Source organism: Leopardus geoffroyi, chromosome C1 (genome assembly GCF_018350155.1).
Source record: "Leopardus geoffroyi isolate Oge1 chromosome C1, O.geoffroyi_Oge1_pat1.0, whole genome shotgun sequence".
Classification (NCBI taxonomy): domain Eukaryota; kingdom Metazoa; phylum Chordata; class Mammalia; order Carnivora; family Felidae; genus Leopardus; species Leopardus geoffroyi.
Window position 1 is genome coordinate 111,174,013 of NC_059328.1, and position 19,793 is coordinate 111,193,805.

At 41.8% G+C, this 19,793-nt stretch overlaps 1 protein-coding gene across 1 annotated transcript; it reads left to right on the forward strand.

The window, feature by feature from the left end:
- Positions 1–4,342: 4,342 nt before the first annotated feature.
- On the forward strand, positions 4,343–19,793 carry POLR2D (RNA polymerase II subunit D). Its single transcript, XM_045479383.1, has 4 exons — positions 4,343–4,470; positions 11,382–11,562; positions 16,624–16,719; positions 17,688–19,793. The coding sequence occupies exons 1-4, from the start codon at positions 4,398–4,400 to the stop codon at positions 17,764–17,766; spliced, it is 429 nt and encodes a 142-aa protein (XP_045335339.1). The 5' UTR covers positions 4,343–4,397; the 3' UTR covers positions 17,767–19,793.

Genomic DNA, 19,793 nt, shown 5'->3' on the forward strand with positions numbered 1-19,793 from the left:
TTTGTTTGTTTTTAAGTTTGTTTATCTTGAGAGAGCATGAACCAGTGAGGGGCAGAGAGAGGAAAAGCAAGAGAATCCCAAGCAGGCTCCACATTGTCAGCACAGAGTCTGACCTGGGGCTCTGAGGTCGTGACCTGAGCCAAAACCAAGAGTTGAATGCTTAACTGAGTCACCCAGGTGTCTCTTGGTGTTGTCTAACCTTAAAGGGAAACATTCATTACTTTTGGACGGCCCAGAAAAGAGGCGAAGTGTTTGAAGAAAATGGCCCAGAACAGTTTTTCAAAAATACAAATACACGTGTGTTTGGACTGTCTTAAGTTTAAATCTTTATTTGCAAGGATGGTTTTTTGTTTGTTTTGTTTTTAAGATACCCAGTTCTGCGGCCCTTACCCTTAGCAGAACTCATAAGCCTGTGGCTACAGGTATAACGTGCTGTCAGGGCTGGATAATTTGGAAATAGACTACAAGCAACTGGTTAAACACAGAAATTGGTAGTAACACTGCAGGGTGTGAAAGGGATTCTCTGTTTCTTAAAGAGAAATTCTGGTTCTAGAAATTGCTGTGTGTTATACTATCGCCTGCAGTTAAACAGCATGGGATGCCATATCATTGTGGGTTTTTGGGATTGGGGGGTGGGTGGTAGGTGGTGGTAGTTAAACGTGCATAACCTAACATTTGCTATTTTAGCCGTCCCTATAGTCTTGAAATGTGAACTAAGCCACCTGATCAGAGATCGGCAGGGCTATTTCTTGTGGGAGTGGAGGTGGGGTAAGTGCTCTAAAGCTTCTTCCAGATCACTCTGGGTCTGACCTCGATTGAAGACCTGGCTTTGAGATACTTGAAGGACTTGACTCTGAACCAACACTGCACAAAGAACCATAGTAGTGTCCTGAGGAATGTAATGCAAGTGCTGTCCCTTCTGAGTGTTTTCCTCATTTTGAAATGAAGCTCTGACAAGGATTTTAGGATCTCTTCCCTCTGCTTACTTTGTTTCCATGAGGTTCTGTATGCTAGAGCAAATTAAAAAACAAGTGACCCCTCCAGTTTCAAGACTGTACCTATTGCTAGGGGAACCAAACAGGAGAGAGAGGTTTCAGATTCATCCTGTCAGCCACTCAGGTTCCTGCTGCGAATCCAGCCTCCCACCTGCCACCCGCAGTATGGCCATTCCTTCTTTGATCCCACCCTGGTCTCCGACCAAATAAGTAACCAAGGATGCTGATACTGGAATCTTTAGGCTGGCAGTCTGCTAGGCCTGAGCTCAAATCTTGGTTCTGCCATTTATATGCCAGACAGCTAGTTACTACTCTGAGCCAAATGTTCTGCTTTGTGACAGGGCTGTGAACCTCCAAGGTAACCTGCCAGGAAGGCTTTGCCCAGGCCCCAGTGTACTGCTGCAATGGCTAGATGACTATCTGGACTGTCATCCAATGTCAGATGTAGATGGGGACCACTGGGCAAGTATCAAAACCTCTGGGACCCCTAAGCTACTCTGGACATGTGGGAGGAAGAAGCATAACTATGCTCAGACCTTCAGGTCAGGACAGGCTTTCTGAAAGGGGTGGGTGCTGAAGTAAGCCCAGCTTGACCTCAAGCCCTCAAGAGGGCTTTTCAGAGAGAGTCTTAACAGTTCCAACACAGGGCACACTGCCCAGATGGGCTTTAGAATCCAAGAGTGGGACTCTCAGGGCAGCCTCCAGGAAGTTGTTGTACCTGGAAGGCAAGGGTGGTTTGCACAGTTACATAACCTCCCCACATCCCCACATCCCCATTCCGTTGTATCTCTAGAGATTGTATTAATAGTGAAAGGGAGGGGGTCACGTGTTTATTCCTTTGGTTCCCTTTGTACACTTACCAGGCGACTTCCAGCAGCGGGTGCCAAGATTTTTTTTTTTTTAATTTTTGAGAGAATAGATGAAATTGGGAGATTCTTAACATTAACTTTGAATATAGGGAGAAGTGGGAAACATATCAGCATACTATATTAATGGCAGAATACCTGGGTCCAGGAAAGACATTAGTGATTCAGTCTACAAGAGATTCTTTGAGAAGCAGACCAAAAGGTTACAAAAGTTGTAAATTACTATTTTGGTTGAAAAAAATGTAGAGCAACATTAATAAAATATGTATTACAGCAAACGTGTTTGCGTAAGTTCTGTATAATTAGTGTTTTCCTTCATTTCCCAAGAATTATATGATGAAAATAACATTTAAGGAAATTGAAATATGAATTTACCTCAGAGTGAATATTCCTCTTATGTACCTGATAATTTCATTCATGTTACTACCCCCCATCTGTTTTGACTAAATGTTAAAGAACAGTTCCAGTGCCCACCCCTGCTCCTCAGATCTCTTGTGACTCACCTACCCCCAACCACAAGTAACTTTTTTCTCTATGTATCTTAAAAAAAAATTTTTTTTAATGTTTTTATTTTTGAGACAAAGACAGAGCATGAGCAGGGGAGGGGCAGAGAGCGAGGGAGACACAAAATTTGAAGCAGGCTCCAGGCTCTTAGCTGTCAGCACAGAGCCGGATGCGGGGCTTGAACTCACAGACTGTGAGTCTGACCTGAGCTGAAGTCAGAGGCCTAACCGACTGAGCCACCCAGGCGCCACTCTATGAATCTTTCTATAGCATTTTCTTTCACTTTCTTTTCTCTGACCACTTGCCATTTTCTGTCTTTTATTATGGAAAATAAGTCCAGATTTTGCATCAGCTGCTTTTGGTCATCTTGTGGGGACATATTTATGACTGAATCATCTTTTTAACCCCAGGGCTTTCCACATGAGTGTTTATAAAGGTTTCCTGAATGAAAATGTTGTAGACCATCCACCTTGCAAACATCACAGTGTGCATTAATTCTCTCCTTACTTTCACCTGTTCACTTCTTTCCTGCTGTGTGTATATACAAGATACCAAGTGTTGGGGCGCCTGGGTGGCTTGGTCGGTTAAGCGTCCGACTTCGGCTCAGATCATGATCTCACGGTCCGTGGGTTCGAGCCCCGCGTCGGGCTCTGTGCTCACAGCTCAGAGCCTGGAGCCTGTTTTGGATTCTGTGTCTCCCTCTCTCTCTGCCCCTCCCCTGTTCATGCTCTGTCTCTCTCTGTCTTAAAAATAAATAAACGTTAAAAAAAAAAAATTAAAAAAAAAAAAGATACCAAGTGTTGGGTATCCAGCTTGATGTTGGGCCAGCACATGGTAAGGTCCAGTAGGTATTTGGTGCTCTTAATGGCCTGTTGGTTGGACAGATGGAAGAAAAAGGCCTATACTGAGTTCCAGGCCCATTTCCCACACCCAGCTGCTGCATGTCCCCAGACTCCTCATCAGCACATTTGTCCTGCACATCCAATGAACCGTGTAGGAAAACATTTTCAAACAGTCTGCCTATGCTATGTAACCTACTATTATTTTACCCAGTAATTTTCTTCTGGAAATACAGATATACAGCAAATTAATTTTGTAAAAATTACTATATTTATAAATCAAAAGAACACAGATTACATATTGTCAAGTAATATATATATTTTTAATGTTGATTTATTTTTGTGTGTGAGAGAGAGAGCACGTGTGATCAGGGGAGGGGCAGAGAGAGAGGGGGACAGAGGGTCCCAAGCAGGCTCTGCTCTGACAGCAGAGAGCCAGATGTGGGGCTGGAACCCATGTTACCCATGAACTGGGAGATCATGACCTGTGAAGTCTTAGGCTGAACCGACTGAGCCACCCAAGGCGCCCCTTAATTCATCATTTGTAAACACAGTTTAAAGGACAACTAAACACTGTTCACCACAGAGACAAATAATGCACTAATTCCTTCCTTTGTTGTACAATCTTCTATTTTCTCTCAAGCCGAAAACAGCATCGTTTTTCATTTGCTTACATTTCTGTGTATCATCCAAATGTTCCAACAGATGTATTAAAGGTCTCTCAGCATCACTTCCCACGTGCTCAGAAGTATCAGAATAATTCACTACAAATCGATCACATTTTTTAAAATACTTAAGCGTTCAAAGAAATTCCACTGTGTTTTCGGCGTCACTAACCCAGCTTTCCATCAAAAGGAGTTCCTAGGGTCAATTAGCGCGTTCCCGCGTTTCATCTAATCCTTCCCCCGGCTCTAGGAAGCAGGCCTTACGACAGGCGAGGAAGCTGAGGCTCAGAAAGGTCAGTTGACCAGTCCGAGGACGCGCGACAAAGGAACCCTCGGCTCCCCAAAAAGCTCCGGGACTCCGTCGCCCTTGTCCGCCTGGGCATCCCAGAGAGCCGCGCCACCCCCACCAGCTTCCTGGTGGAAGCCCACCCCATCCTCTGCGACCACGCCCCTTCCGTGGCCGGGACCCGCGCTTCCGCTTCCGGCGGTGTGAGTGGGACGTGCGGCGTGGTGTGGCGTTTCGTGGCGATGGCGGCCGGAGGTAGCGATCCGCGGGCCGGCGACGTAGAGGAGGATGCCTCACAGCTTATCTTTCCCAAAGGTGGGGCTGGGGCTGCGCGACTGCCCCCGCTGTCCCGAGTGGTCGCCGCAAACCTGGCGTCGCCCCGTGCCTCGCCCGAGGCCGCGGCGGATAGCTGGGCGGGTTCCCGGCTGGGAGACTGGCAGGGAGGATGGGGGATGCGGCCGTGGGAGGGGCCTGGGCCCGCACGGCCACTGTACCTCTAGAGGGGCCAGTCGGATTCCACGCCTGCTGCCTTGGAACCGTGGGCGCCCCGCTCCACGCCACCCCTGAGCAGCCCCTTGCTACTCGTTTAAGTAATTTACCCGATAAACTGCGAAGTGCTGCAGGAATGTGGCAAGGATGAACAAAGCGACACTAGTTAAAGTGGTAAGGACATCATTAATCATTAATGTGCCATTCCAAGGGCGTTTGGCTGGCTCAGCCAGTAGAGCATGCGACTCTTGATCTCAGGGTCATGCGTTCAAGCCCCACATTGGGCAAGGAGCCTATTAAAAAAAAAAAAAAGGTAATGTAAGGTTGCAAAAGGAAAAAGAGACTAGCGTGGACTGAACTTCCGATGTGTGCAGAGTGACTGGGCCTTTTAAAGGCAGAATAAAGAAATGGGGAGGAGGTGAGTGGGGTCTCCATAGGATCAGGGAAGTGAAAAATTACAAAAACCGGGAAGGGGGGGGGTTGGTCGATTTGAAACCCATTTGGTTTTGTTAACTGGTGCCTGCAAGAGTTAGACTTCTCCTCTCCCACAGCTCTTACTGTGAACTGACGGAGGCCCTACCTTCAGGTGTTGGCTGGGACAAACAGTAAATTTCTTGGGCAGACTTGGGTTTTCAGAGGCAGGAGCTTTAAAGGGGCTAAGGTCATCCTAGGAACATGGCCTTGAGCTGTTAGAAATTATGTTAGTGTTTTGTTAAAGTCTTTCTGGGCCAAGGTTGAGTCCCAAAAGGAGGACTCAGAGGAGCCTGGCTAGAGTTTGGGTCAAGGAGAGCCTTTGTCAGAGGACTGCCTACAAGTACAGCACATTTTACTGTCAGGGAACTTCCTTTGTGCAGTGTGATGTATTTTATTTGCAATCCCCCCCCCCTTTTTTTTTTTTAATTTTAGTTTTTTAATTTACATCCAAGTTAGTTAGGTTATAGTGCAACAATGATTTCAGGAGTAGAATCCTTAATGCCTCTTACCCATTTAGCCCATTCCCCCTCCCACAACCCCTCCAGTAACCCTCTGTTTGTTCTCCATATTTAAGAGTCTCTTGTGTTTTGTCCCCCTCCCTGTTTTTATATTATTTTTGCTTCCCTTCCCTTGTGTTCATCGGTTTTGTGTCTTAAAGTCCTCATATGAGTGAAGTCATATGATTTTTGTCTTTGACTAATTTCGCTTAGCATGATACCTCCAGTTCCATCCACCTAGTTGCGAATGGCAAGATTTCATTGGTTTAGATTGCCGAGTAATACCCCATTGTATACATATACCACATCTTCTTTATCCATTCATCTGCTGATGGACGTTTGGGCTCTTTCCATACTTTGGCTATTGTTGATAGTGCTGCTATAAACATCGGGGTGCATGTGTCCCTTCGGAACAGCACACCTGTATCCCTTGGATAAATACCTAGTAGTGCAATTGCTGGGTCGTAGGGTAGTTCTATTTTTAATTTTTTGTAGAACCTCCATACTGTTGTCCAGAGTGGCTGCACCAGTTTGCATTCCCATGAGCTGTGCAAAAGAGATCCTCTTTCTCCACATTGTCGCCAACATCTGTTGCCTGAGTTGTTAATGTTAGCTGATGTACTTTATTTGTAATTTAGAAGCCAAAAATAGGCAAGAACCTTAAGATTTTAAAATAACCATATTTTACAGATAGTGGAAAATGCAAACTAAATCTTCACAGTATCCACCTTAACAATAACCTTAAAATTACCCAATAATTTTAAAATTGTTATATCCACGATAAAAACTGAAACTCTACACCCTTTTCACCCAGAGGAAACTACTGTAAACAATTTAGTGCTTATCCTTCCAGACTAATCTTATGTTTATTTATTAATAGATACATACAGTATTTTTCTTTGTAAAAATGAGATTATACAAAAGAAGTGCTACAGCCTTTAAAAATTTTGACGGTGGGGGTGCCTGGGTGACCCAGTCAGTTAAGCGTCCGACTTTGGTTCAGGTCATGATCTCACAGTTCATGAGTTCCAGCCCCAAGTCAGGCTCTGTGCTGACAGCTCAGAGCCTGGATGGAGCCTGCTTCAGGTTCTGTGTCTCCCTCTCTCTCTGCTCCTCCCCAGCTCGTGCTCTGTCTCTCTCTTTCAAAAATAAATAGACATTTAAAAAATTTTTCTTTTAATAAAGAAATTTTTTGACAATATATTGTGTAGAACTTTTTTGTTTTTGTTTTGTTTTTAAACTCCAGGCCCATCGTGGGGCTTGAACTCATGGCCTGGAGGTCAAGAGTTGCTTGCTCTGCGGACTCAGCCAGCCAGGCACTCCTGTCTTATTCTCTTAAAGGGCCGGATATACTTAGTGGTTTACCATAATACTATTTATCTGTTGATAAGCATATAGGTGGCTTCCAGTTTTTTATTTCATAGGCTCAAGGTCAAATTTCCATAGGATAGCTTCATAGAAGTTTTTGGCAGAATAGAAGTGTGTGTGTGTGTGTGTGTGTGTGTGTGTGTGTGTGTGTATGTGTTTAAGTGTAATAACTGAGACAGAGATGCTTTCTTAATGTATGATAAAGCTTATTGTACTTGGGTTTTATCTAGGTACTTTTTATTTTTTACACTCTGAAAATATTTGTTTTGATAAAGGCAGGTAGCATCTGGTACACATGAAAATTTTATTGAATTTGGTATAATTAGATCTTAGATTCTGTCAAGTAATGGTATGTCAGAGTTCTGAATATCTCTTATCTTTAACTTCTCAGCTCATATGTGGGGAGGGGGGTGGGGACACAGTGTTTATTATGTAGTTTAGAACATGTGAAGATGTGGGCACCTGGTTTGCTCAGCCAGTAGAACATTTGACTCTATGTCGGGGGTTGTGAATTCAAGCCCTATTTTGGGGGTAGACTTGACTTAAAAAAAATGTGAAGATATATAAAAACAACAGTAAGTACTTAAAAGTTAAGGAAAGCCTTTGCTGTAGATAGCAAGCAAACAAATGTGTGCTAATTCATTGTAGGACAGAAAGAATGCATGAGGCAACTGAAAGCATCTGAGAGTTTGTAGTGGTAGTTTTCACAGCATGTTTGCCTGAAAATACAATTTGTCCTTTATCCATGTGATATAATTAACAGCAATTCTACTGAAAAAACTAGTAAGTAAGCCATTTTTTCCAAAAATGTTTGTATGATCCCAGTCCCTCCCTCCCTCAATTAAAGAAATCCCCTAGAATATTTTGTACTAGAGAGAAAATTTTGTAGTAGAAGACTATCTGAAATTGCTACCTTTATCATAATGTTTGTAATGAAGCGTCCTCAAAATTCCCAGTGGAGGGGCCCCTGGGTGGCTCAGTTAAGTGTCCAGCTTCAGCTCACGTCATGATATCATGGTTTGTGAGTTCGAGTCCTGCATCAGGCTCTGTGCTGATAGCTCAGAGCCTGGAGCCTGCTTCGGATTCTGTATCTCCCTCTCTGCCCCTACCCTGCTTGTGCACGCGTGCGCACTCGCTCGCTCTCGCTCTTTCTCAAGAATAAACATACATTAATTTTTTTTTTTTTTAATAAAAAAGAAAATTCCCAGTTGAGGTACTGGTCAAGGAATATTTTTCCTTCTTACAGGAAGGAATTGATAATTTGGATGAATTGATAAATAATTTGGATTAATAAATTGTGGCTTTGGTTCTTAAAAGATCAGTACAGAGGAAGAGTAACATGCATAGTTTGGCTGCTTTGACCTTTCATTGTTTGAAAGGAGTGAAAGTGATGTATAAATAGTACTTGGACATTACCCTCAGTAAAGAATAGGAACAGGTGACTTCCTGGTGTTCTGACAGTTCTGTTCTGTTACATTTAACAGGTAAATTTTGCTTGGTACGGAAAGGGAGGCATATCTTACTTGGCCAATTTTCCAGGAGCCTTAAAAGCAGCAATAGCTGTAACAAACATGGAGATGATTCTTACTAGTAATTCTTGTTTAGCCTATTGGTTTCCATTTTCTTTTTTTTCTTTAAGTTTGTTTATTTTGAGAGAGCTTGCCCACAAGTGGGGGAGGCGCAGAGAGAGGGAATGAGAGAATCCCAAACAGGCTCTGCAGTGTCAGCATGGACTGGAACTTAGAAACCGTGAGATCATGACCTGAGCTGAAACCAAGAGTCAGATGGTTAACTAACTGAGCCACCCAGATGCCCCTGATTTCCATTTTCTGAGTCTGTATCAATGCAGCAGCCTCAGAAGTTGAGATTAACCCACTTTTTAGCTGCTGCTGCTTTTTTTTCTCTTATGTCACTTGTGACTGTCACTTCAGAGATGTGGAGTCCTACACTCCTAATATTTACTGCTTTCTCAGCTCATTGCTTTGAAAGCAGTAGTTTCTTCACTTGTACATCACTTCACCAGTGAGTAACAGGCAGTGACCTGGGCTGGACAGGAATTGGCTCTGAGTTCCTCTTGTTCAAATTCTGCTGACCTCGAGTAGAAAATAGCTTTTTGGTGCCTTTTAGATTCAGAAGTAATGAGAACCTTGCAAGTAAAAATACTGTTTCCTCCTGCTGCCACCCTCCCCCAGCACAGACTGTTGTGGAAGCAGAGTGGAGCTCTTGTCACCTGGCCCGAGAGAGGGGGGCCACCCCTCTGATCGTGGTATTAGTGATTTCCCGAGAGTAAACATACCCAGATCCCATGGAAATGCTAAATTGCATGTAATTTTGGGTTTTCCTCATTAGTCTTCATCAGTGTGGGATTAGAAACATGAATCCATGTTTATGAATGGTTCCTATTCTGGAGGAACTCCCTGATAAAGAAAAGGCAGAAACCAGCTCTAATACTTTATAATAATTATTAGGAATGTATGTTTCTGTGGGATGCAAGGGAGACACTGGTTTCCCAAGGAGATAATGTTATTCTGAAAATATAGGGAAAGTTTGCCATATATTATGGAAAAACCTAGTTTTTTTATTTATTTCTTTTAAAACTAGTTTTTAAAGACTGCTTACTGGTATTCTTACTGTTCATGAGGATTATTATAATTTTTTTTTAAGTTTGTTTTCAGAAAGAGGGCACAAGCAGGGGAAGGGCAGAGAGAAAGAATCCCAAGCAGGCTCCATGCTGCCAGTGTAGACTCCAGTGTGGGACTTGAACTCACAAACCTTGAGATTATGACCTGAGCCAAAATCAAGAGTTGTACATTTAACTGATTGAGCTACCCATGTGCTCTAAGAGGATTTTTTTTAATGTTTATTTTTTATTTTTGAGAGCAAGTGTGGCAAGGGCAGAGAGAGAGGGGACAGAGGGTCTGAAGCAGGCTATGCGCTGTCAGGCTGATACCAGTGAGCCCCATGCAGGGCTTGAACTCATGAACCATGAGATTATATATAACCTGAGCCAAAGTCAAATGCTCAACCGACAGGATTATTTAAAAAAATTTTTTTAAATGTTTGTTTATTTTTGAGAGACAGAGACATGGCACGAGTGGGGGAGGGGCAGAGAGAGAGGGAGACACAGAATCTGAAGCAGGCTCCAGGCTCTCAGCTGTCAGCACAGAGCCCAACGTGGGGCTTGAACTCATGAGCCATGAGATCATGACCTGAGCCTAAGTCAGATGCTCAGCAGACTGAGCCACCCAGGCGCCCTGACTGAGGATTATTTTAAATGAGCGAGCCCAAATGTCCATCACATGATGAATAGATAAAAATGTGGCATGTGCATATATATATAATATATATGTGTGCATACACACTCGTACACACTCAGTGGAATATTACTCAGCCATAAAAAGAATGAAATCTTGGCTATTTACAATGACATGGATGGAGCTAGAGAGTATAATGCTAAGTGCCATAAGAGAAAGACACTGATTTCACTCATATGTGGAATTTAAGAAACAAAACAGATGTACATAGGGGAAAAGAAAAAAAGAGGGGCAAATCAGAAAACAGACTCTTTACAGGAAAAAAAAACAAGGTTGCTGGAGGGGAAGTGGGACCGGGGGGATGAGTTAAATGGGTGATGGGTATTAAGGAGGGCACTTGTAATGAGCACTGGGTGTCATGTATAAGTGATGAATCCCTAAATTATATACTTGAAACTAATATTACACTGTATGTTAACTCACTAGAACTTAAAAAACTTGAAACTAAAAAAATAAATGGGTATCAAGGGCAGGAGATTTGTGTGATGGTAAATATTTGAAATAGGTTTAGTTGGTAAACTACATAAGACTATGAAACCTGGAAGGTAGGGAGTAGGGACTTCTGGCCTCAGGCCCAATGCCAAGTACGTGATCTGGGTGAATGAGTAGATAATAGATTCATTCAGCTACTAAAATAGAATTGGGGGTGCATTATTGTGTGTTTCCAAACCCTTGGCCCTCCCTAATGTATAATAATTATTAAAATTGAGGGTATAGTATTAGTATTATGGAACTACATTAGGAGCTCATGCAAGCTAAAGAGAAATAATTGTTGGTTATGCTCCCTTTTGGAATCAGTAACTGGCCTAATTAGGATAATGACGTGTCATTATTTAATAGCACGTCCAGGTCAGGTTCTTTGATGTTAGAAACTGTCTGGCCCCACTGAACTAAATTTTAGTCTCATGAACTCTTCTGTGCCTTGTGGTAGGCAGATCTGGCTGAAGGTGAAGCTGTGGGATATGAGGCCTCTGGATTTATGCAGGGACGCAAACTTGCTGTTAATCTCGAAAGCAAAATGAACATTTAGAAGCTGTCTTTTGAAGGAATATTTTCAGCTGACATTTGTGCTTCTCACAAATAGAGTTTGAAACAGCGGAGACACTACTAAATTCAGAAGTTCACATGCTTCTGGAGCATCGAAAGCAACAGAATGAGAGTGCAGAGGATGAACAGGAACTTTCTGAGGTCTTCATGAAAACTTTAAATTACACAGCCCGTTTCAGTCGTTTCAAAAACAGGGAGACTATTGCCAGTGTCCGCAGGTGAGTGCTAAAGGAAAGTTTTTATTAATCCAAATTCGTGGATGTCTGAGCGTAAAATACTTTTGCCTCCAGCACCACCAGCACCAGCACCCAATGGGCATCATCTATACCATGAACGTAAGAAAAATAATGTCTTTGTCAGAAATTTAAAAACGGCTCTTTGATCACCAAAATGCTCTTTGATCACCTTTTCCGGTACCTGAAATCCCCGTGGTCATCCTGTACAGTAACCACTATTGGCAGTTTGTTGTTATTCTTCCAGATCTTTTCCATGCATTCACATGCATATATATACCTATAAACAACACACAAGTGATTTGTGATGGTGGTTGTTTTAATAAAATGGGCTTATTTATTTATTATTCACCTGAAATGTCTTCAAGATCTTTTTTTTTGTATTTTAATTTTAATTGTTTTTAATGTTTATTTATTTTTGAGAGAAAGAGACAGAGCATGAGGGGGAGGGGGAGAGAGAGAGAGAGGGAGACACGGAATCTGAAGCAGGCTCCAGGTTCCAGCTGTCAGCACAGGGCCAGACGCAGGGCTCAAGCCCATGATCCCCGGGATCATGACCTGAGCCACGCAGGCTCCCCTCAAGATCTTTATATGTTTGTAAATATAAATCAGGAGCTGTACCTTTCAGAAGGTGGATTTTAGCATTTTTTCCCAAGGCATTGCTTCTCCCATCCAAGTACTAACCAGGCCCGACCCTGCTTAGCTTCCGAGATCAGACGAGATTGGGCGCGTTCAGGATGGTATGGCCGTAGACAAGGCATTGCTTCTCAAATTGAGTTGGATGTAACCTGGGAAACAGTGATGCTCTGGGGCATATAGCAGGCCACAGGAGAAACATCTTCCTCAAGTAGCAGTTTAATTTAATGGTAGGTGATTTTAAAACATTTCTACATTAAAACAAACAGATACCAGCATACTGTGGAGTAAAACAAAAACTGTGTATAAATTCTTGAGTTAAATTACAAGACTTAAAACCCTACTTGTAGATGCAGAAAGTCATTTGAGCCCATGCGCCCAGGTCGCCTAGGGGTACTTGTTTGCTCTGTTCCAGAGAAAATGTTTGAGAAGTACTGTCCTTAGGAAAAGCAAGTGTACAAAAAAGATGTATATACACATACTTTTCAGGGAGATATTTCTAATAGCCAGTGGTAAAAAGAAAAAAAAGAAAAGCAACCTAAACATTCAATAGTAATTAAATAAATAAAGTAGTAAATCATTTGGTGAACTACTATATTGTTTTTCAACGTTTATTTATTTTTGGGACAGAGAGAGACAGAGCGTGAACGGGGGAGGGGCAGAGAGAGAGGGAGACACAGAATCGGAAACAGGCTCCAGGCTCTGGGCCATCAGCCCAGAGCCTGACGCGGGGCTCGAACTCCCGGACCGCGAGATCGTGACCTGGCTGAAGTTGGACGCCCAACCGACTGCGCCACCCAGGCGCCCCTACTATATTGTTTTTAAAATTGTGGTAGCGGGGCACCTGGGTGGCTCAGTCGGTTAAGTGTCTGATTTCGGCTCAGGTCGTGATCTCACAGTCCGTGAGTTCAAGCCCCGCATCGGGCTCTGTGCTGACAGCCCAGAGCCTGGAGCCTGTTTCAGATTCTGTGTCTCCCTCTCTCTGACCCTCCCCCATTCATGCTCTGTCTCTCTCTGTCTCAAAAATAAATAAAGGTTAAAAAAAATTTAAAAAAAATTGTAGCAAATGAAAGATGTTGACATGTTAAGTGTGCAGAAAATGAAGGTGATAAAATTGTATCTGAAGTATACAGTCTGTTCTAGAAGGTGTGGGTGTACACACTGAGGAAAGATTGGGGGGGAGTGTGCAGTGTTGGGCCTGTGAGGTGACCTGAGTAGATGAAGGTAGGCTTATACCTTTGTGAATAAATGGTCTCAGGATTGTAAACATGTTGGTTCTCCCCAAATTACTGGATATATTTAGTGCCATTCTGCAACCTCAAGGAAATGGCGGGGGGGGGGGGGTGCGGCTAATAAAATGATCTTAATATTGTAAGAATTGTCAGAAAAAATTTTCTAAGAAAAATGAAGAAGAATTTGCGTAAATGACAACAAATTCAAATACAATTCTATCATATTTTGTGTGAGTCCAGTATATGGCATTGTAGGTTAGTGGGGAAATACTTTAAAACAAAGTTTGAACACTATATCACATTTTTAAAGTTTATTTATTTTGAGTTGGGGAGGGGCAGAGAGAGATTCCTTAGCAGGCCCCATGCTGTCAGCACAGAGCCTGACATGGGGCTCTGTCCCTCAAACTGAGATCATGACCCGAGCTGATATCAAGAGTCAGACATTTAACCGAATGAGCCACCCAGACACATACCCCCTCCCCCTTTTTTAAGGTTTATTTATTTATTTTGAGAGAGAGTGTGGGAGGGGCAGAGAAGAGAGGGAGAGAGAGATTGCCAGGCAGCCTCTGCCCTGTCAGCACACAGCCTGTCTCAGGGCTCAAACTCACAAACTGTGAGATCATGACCTGAGCCGAAACCAAGAGTTGGACACTTAACTGACTGAGCCACCCAGGCACCCCTGAACACTGTATCTTACACCGAATTTAATTCCTCAGGAACTAAGGATTGGAATATAAACCATGGCGAATAAAAGTGTTATGTGACAGTGTGAGTGAATATATGTATTATTTTGGCTGTGGTTAGTAGGACTTTAAATGTGGGGAAACTTGAGTGATTTCAGTTGAATATAAGCTTTGTGAGGGCAGGAACTTGGTCGTATTCATCACTGTCAGACTCATTGTGGGCACTAAATAAATACTGAATAAACAAAAGAATTTGTATAAATATCTTTAAACTCCCCTACATCAAATAAAATGCCGTATGCAAAATATAAGTATAAATAAACAGGGAAAGAATTGGTATCCTTAATATTCTTTTTTTTTTTTTCTTTTCTTTTTTTTTTTTTTTAAATTTTTTTTCCCTCAACGCTTATTCATTTTTGGGACAGAGAGAGACAGAGCATGAACGGGGGAGGGGCAGAGAGAGAGGGAGACACAGAATCGGAAACAGGCTCCAGGCTCTGAGCCATCAGCCCAGAGCCCGACGCGGGGCCCGAACCCACGGACCGCGAGATCGCGACCTGGCTGAAGTCGGACGCCCAACCGACTGCGCCACCCAGGCGCCCCCTTAATATTCTCTTAATATTGAAAACTCCCAGCAAATAATTAAGAAAGAGGTGACACCAGGTTTTGAAAATGGACACCGTCTCCAATTAGAGGCTTGATTTGAATCAGAACTTTAAATGGCTAGCTAATTCACATGAAATTATGCTCATCTTCAAGGAAATCAAAAAATGGTAAAAGAGCTAAGTAGATTTGAAAAGATTAGAAAAAGGGGCGCCTGGGTGACTCGGTTAAGCGTCTGACTCTTGAATTCAGCTCAGGTCACGATCTCGCAGTTCCTGAGTTCAAGCCCCATACTGGGCTCTCTGCTGTCAGCGTAGAACCCACTTCTTGGATCTTCTGTTCCCCTCTCTCTCTGCCCCTCCCCTGCTTGTTCTCTCTCTCTATCCCTCTCACTCTCCCTCCCTCTCTCTCTCAAAATAAATAAACTTAAAATAAAGACATTCATATCCTCTGGATAATTTGACTTCCAGGAATTTATCTTTAAAACACACAGTAATTGGGGCACTTGGCTGGCTCAGTTGGTGGAGCAGCCAACCTTCTATGTCAGGGTTGTAAGTTCAAGCCCCATGTTGGGCATAGAACTTAAAAATTAAATCTTTAAAAAAAATACACAGTAATCAAAACTAAATCACACAGTAATCGATCAAATACACAAAGAAGTACACATAATGTTCAAAAAGCGTTACTTAAAATGAATAATTGAAACAGTTGAAATGTTCAACAGCAGGAAATTTGATATATAAATTATGGCACAGCCTTTTAGTGGAGTGCCATCATGTTCAGGGTGCTGTTATGTGTGTACTAATAGGAAAACAGCTGTGTTGTTGATTGGAAAAATGCCAATCACAGAATGACATTTGTTATGACTCATTTGTTTTAAAAAAGAAATTACAGAGGAGGGGAAAGTGATCTCCATGGAAAAGTTAATACTAGTTATTTCTGGGTAGGATTTCAGGTTATCTTCACCTTTTTGATATCTTTTGTATTATTTATGAGTATATGTTCATTTTACAACAAACCCCTCCACACACATACCTACACTACACTTCTTTAGAAACCTCTTCCCAAGTGACTAAGTTTACAATATTTTCTTTAGAAAATGGATATAGCTTTTTAAATGACAAAAAGTGATGAATGTATGAGTGAATATTCTAAAACAGAAAAGTGTTTGGAATGATACGCTAAGATAATAACATTGATTTTGTTTAGGTAGTGATATGGGTAGCTTTTATTTATCTGTCATGTATTTTCTAAATTCTGTGTGATAACTAATATGCTTGTAATAGAATGATACGCACGGTAAATGTTTTGTTTCCGAACAGATGTTTAAGGTGTTCTCTGAAACCAAATCCACCATGGATGAGCTCTCTTTTAAGAGCTATATGTGTGAAAAACCAAGATAGGATTTGACAGTGTTTTATACAATTTGAATTAGAACTGTGCATTTAAAATAAGATGCTGTTTGCACACATATTTGTACAAAGTAAGGTTTGCCTATATTTATTTTGTAGATAAGTTTAAAAGAGAATTTCCTCCTTGTCACAATATCCAAACAAGGGAGGAGAGAACAACAAAATAAATTCCTGAGGAAAAGGTTGTGTAGTCCTTAAGGTGTATATGGTGGTTTTTCAAAAGTTAAAATGACAGGGCTTCTCTTGCCCTGTGTGCTCTGCTCACTTTTGTGGCCTCTGTCTGATTTCACTGTAATTTCCTGTTCTCCAGGAACAGAACAGGAAATGATCTGAAAGTGTGATTTGGCAGCCAAGCAAACTATATGAAAGATTGCAAGTGCTTTGCTTGCTTACCTTTCTTGCTAAGTACCTTTGGGTTCTCTTTTTCCTAGTCATCATTCTTTGATTTTTGTTTGTTTTGATTCTCTACTCCGTGATCAGCTTGTTGCTCCAGAAGAAGCTTCATAAGTTTGAGTTGGCCTGTTTGGCCAACCTTTGCCCAGAGACTGCTGAGGAGTCGAAGGCTCTGATCCCAAGGTTAGTACCGGCTGTGCTGAGTTCTGTATGTTGGATAGATTCCTACAAGTAGAATTAGTGTGTCTAAATGGTGTGTGCATTTAAAATATGGACTGAGATCATCAGCATTGAATGGAGTGCCTTTTTTAACAGGGTATGAAAATGATGGTTTTATAGCACACCAACTGTTAGCAAAAATGTGGAACAGCTGAATCTTTCATACACTGATGGTAGGAGTGCAAATTAGTACAGTCACTCACTTTGCAGAACAATTTAGCTACATCTAGTAAAGTTAAAGATGATTATACACTGACCCAAAAACCATTCCTGGGTACATGCCCTGAAAGCAGCTCATACAGTTCATAAGAAGGCATGTATTCTAGTGCTCATTACTGCATTGTTCGTGGTAACAGAACTTGATAATCTGTCAAACGTGGGCATGAATAAAAAAATCGTTTATATAGCAATGAAAAAATTAATGAACTGGAATAACATCAAATACCAAAATGAATTTGGAGTGAAGAAAATTGTAGAAGGATATGTACAGAATGATGCCGTTTCTTATAAAGTGTAAAAACAGTGCTGCATATGACTTGAGAGAGATAGATAATAGGTATAAAATAAGTATAGAAATGATAAATACCAAATTTAGCATAATGGCTAATTCTGGGGAAGGTTTTTGATAGGGAGCATACACAGAGAGCCATTCATTAATTTGTTCTGTTGTGTTTATCAAAGAAATCTAAATCAAGTAGGAGTAACTATTAAGGTTACCTTATTTTCTATACTTTTTAAAATCTTTGAAACACTTCATAATGTTTCTAAAAGGAATGGCATGCAGGAAGTACAGCTGAAAGGGTAAAGGTGTCAGCATTTAGAGGTAAATGGAGAAGTGGGCACAGCGGTGCTCAAAGATCAGTGTGTTAAAAAGAGATCGGGAACATTGTCAGTCGCTGAGACACTTCGTTCTTTTGGTTTTCTTCTCGTAGCCTGGAGGGGCGGTTTGAAGATGAGGAGCTGCAGCAGATTCTTGATGATATCCAGACCAAGCGCAGCTTTCAGTATTAATCTCCAGATACCATTCTGCTGCTGAGGGCACGACACCCCAGCCCAGCACCACTGTCCCGGTCTCTGGAGCTGACTTACACAGAAATTGTATGGCAGAAGACACTTGGTGTAGGTTGCTGTGTCGGACTTGACTAGTGGACCTTGATAACCTGACCTTGCCTCTCAGAAGGGTGAGATGGGGTGATGTGCTCATATGCTACACTGTTGACTACCTCATACCACGGTTTTGGTCCCGGTGGTATTTCTAAAAATTTTTTAAGTCATCTCTACTCCCAGCGTGGGACTTTAACTCATGACCCCAGGATCAATTGACGCATGCTCTACCAACTGATGCAGCCAGGTGCCCCCTTTTTAAGATTTTATCTTTTTAGCTCCTGTGTTATTTTTGATTCCTAAGATTTCGTGTTTAATAATTTCAATCTGTTTATAGTTCTTAAAACTAATAGAATGTATAAAACTGGTATAGGAAGCAATAGTCTTATCTCAGTGTGAAAGGAAGAATTAAGGGGGGCCCCTGGCTGGCTCGGTCAGTATAGCATACAATTCTTGATCCCAGGGCCATGAGTTCAAGCCCCATGTTGGGCATGGAGCCCACTTAAAAAAACAAAACAAACAAAAAAGCCCAAACAGGGGTCCCCAAATATAAATGCAAAAGGAAGAATTAAACCAGATCTGTATCGTCATTTAAAATTCTTAAAGAAAGGAGGATAGTCATGACTGTGAGACAGCATTGGCATCGTGCTTAACCTGGAAGTCCAGGAAGAAGCTTGCTGGAAAGCAGTTACACCTGAGGATAACTGCCAAGCATCATGGAGCCCATAGCCCTGAGGTAGATGGGTACTTGGCCTTTTTTCTTGGACTGTTGCAGAATGTAGGTTTGGAGGCAGTGGTCCTTAAGCACTATTTTCTCACTCCCAAATTAAGATTTTTTTCCTTCATAGGCCAAACTTGAAGGTTTGAACACTTTGAAGAGTCTTTGAATGGGACATTCCAGTCCAAACCTCTGGCTTGCTACTCAGTAGGTGTTCTCTGATGAGGGTGACTTGGAAGGAGGGAGCCTGCCTCTTCGGGAGCCACTACAGTGCAGTCACTCGATGTGAAGCTAGTTGGGGGAATCTCTTTAATAGCTAAACATTCTAGCTGGGTGTACTGCAGTATCATAGCCAATGAGGTTTAGCCACGGCACAGATACTGGTCACTGAAGAAAAAAAAAAAAAGCTAAACATTCTAGCTTTGATATTTCTGAAAGGAAATATGCCTGTTTTCTTCACAATTTGGAGATTTTTCTTTAGAGCGCTTGTTGGCTCCAGATGAATGTATGATCCAAAAAAAGGTTGGAGAGACAACAAAGTTTGTTTTGTTTTGTTTTGTTTTGTTTTAAATAGGTTCCACATCCATTGTAGGACTTGAACTCCTGACTCGGAGAACAAGAGTCTTATGCTCTACTGACTGAGCTTGCCAGAGGCCCCAACAAAGTTAGCTTTTAAAAGGTAAGATAATTTGGAGTGCCTCATTGGCTCAGTCAGTAGAGCATATGATTCTTGATCTTGGGGTCATGAGTTCAAGCCTCATGTTTGGTGTAGAGTTTACTTAAAAAATAAAATAGTTTGATATGTGCTGGCTAAGGCAAAAATAAGCTTTATAAATTCTTTCATTTTCTGAAATGACACAGTTTATAAGTCATTGATATTTAGTATTTGAAGGAAATCATCTTTTCATCCTTGGCAACTTCCCTTCTTTGAAACTCATCAGTGTTCTGGGTTATAAAATGTACATGCTAATAGTATGTATTCCATAGATAATTTTGAGAAGATTGCTAAAAAGAGCCTAATTAGTGTCTGACATCTATTACGCCCCAATAAACGTTAGCTCGTATTAGCATCTCGGTCAGATGAGCAAGTAGACATAGGTAGTTAGCTTGCTTCATAGAAATTAGTGTAGGAATTTGGTAGCATGCCACTGGTACTGGTATCAGGCTATGAAAGCCAAATTACTTGGATCCGTAGAATTGTTTTTTTTTTTTTTTT

Excerpts from the sequence above, each read along its gene's own strand:
- POLR2D (XM_045479383.1), top strand. The coding sequence starts at position 4,398 with ATGGCGGCCGGAGGTAGCGATCCGCGGGCCGGCGACGTAGAGGAGGAT. Across the intron at positions 4,471-11,381 it reads ACAGCTTATCTTTCCCAAAG|AGTTTGAAACAGCGGAGACA; the intron begins GTGGGGCTGGGG and ends TCTCACAAATAG. Across the intron at positions 11,563-16,623 it reads ACTATTGCCAGTGTCCGCAG|CTTGTTGCTCCAGAAGAAGC; the intron begins GTGAGTGCTAAA and ends CTCCGTGATCAG.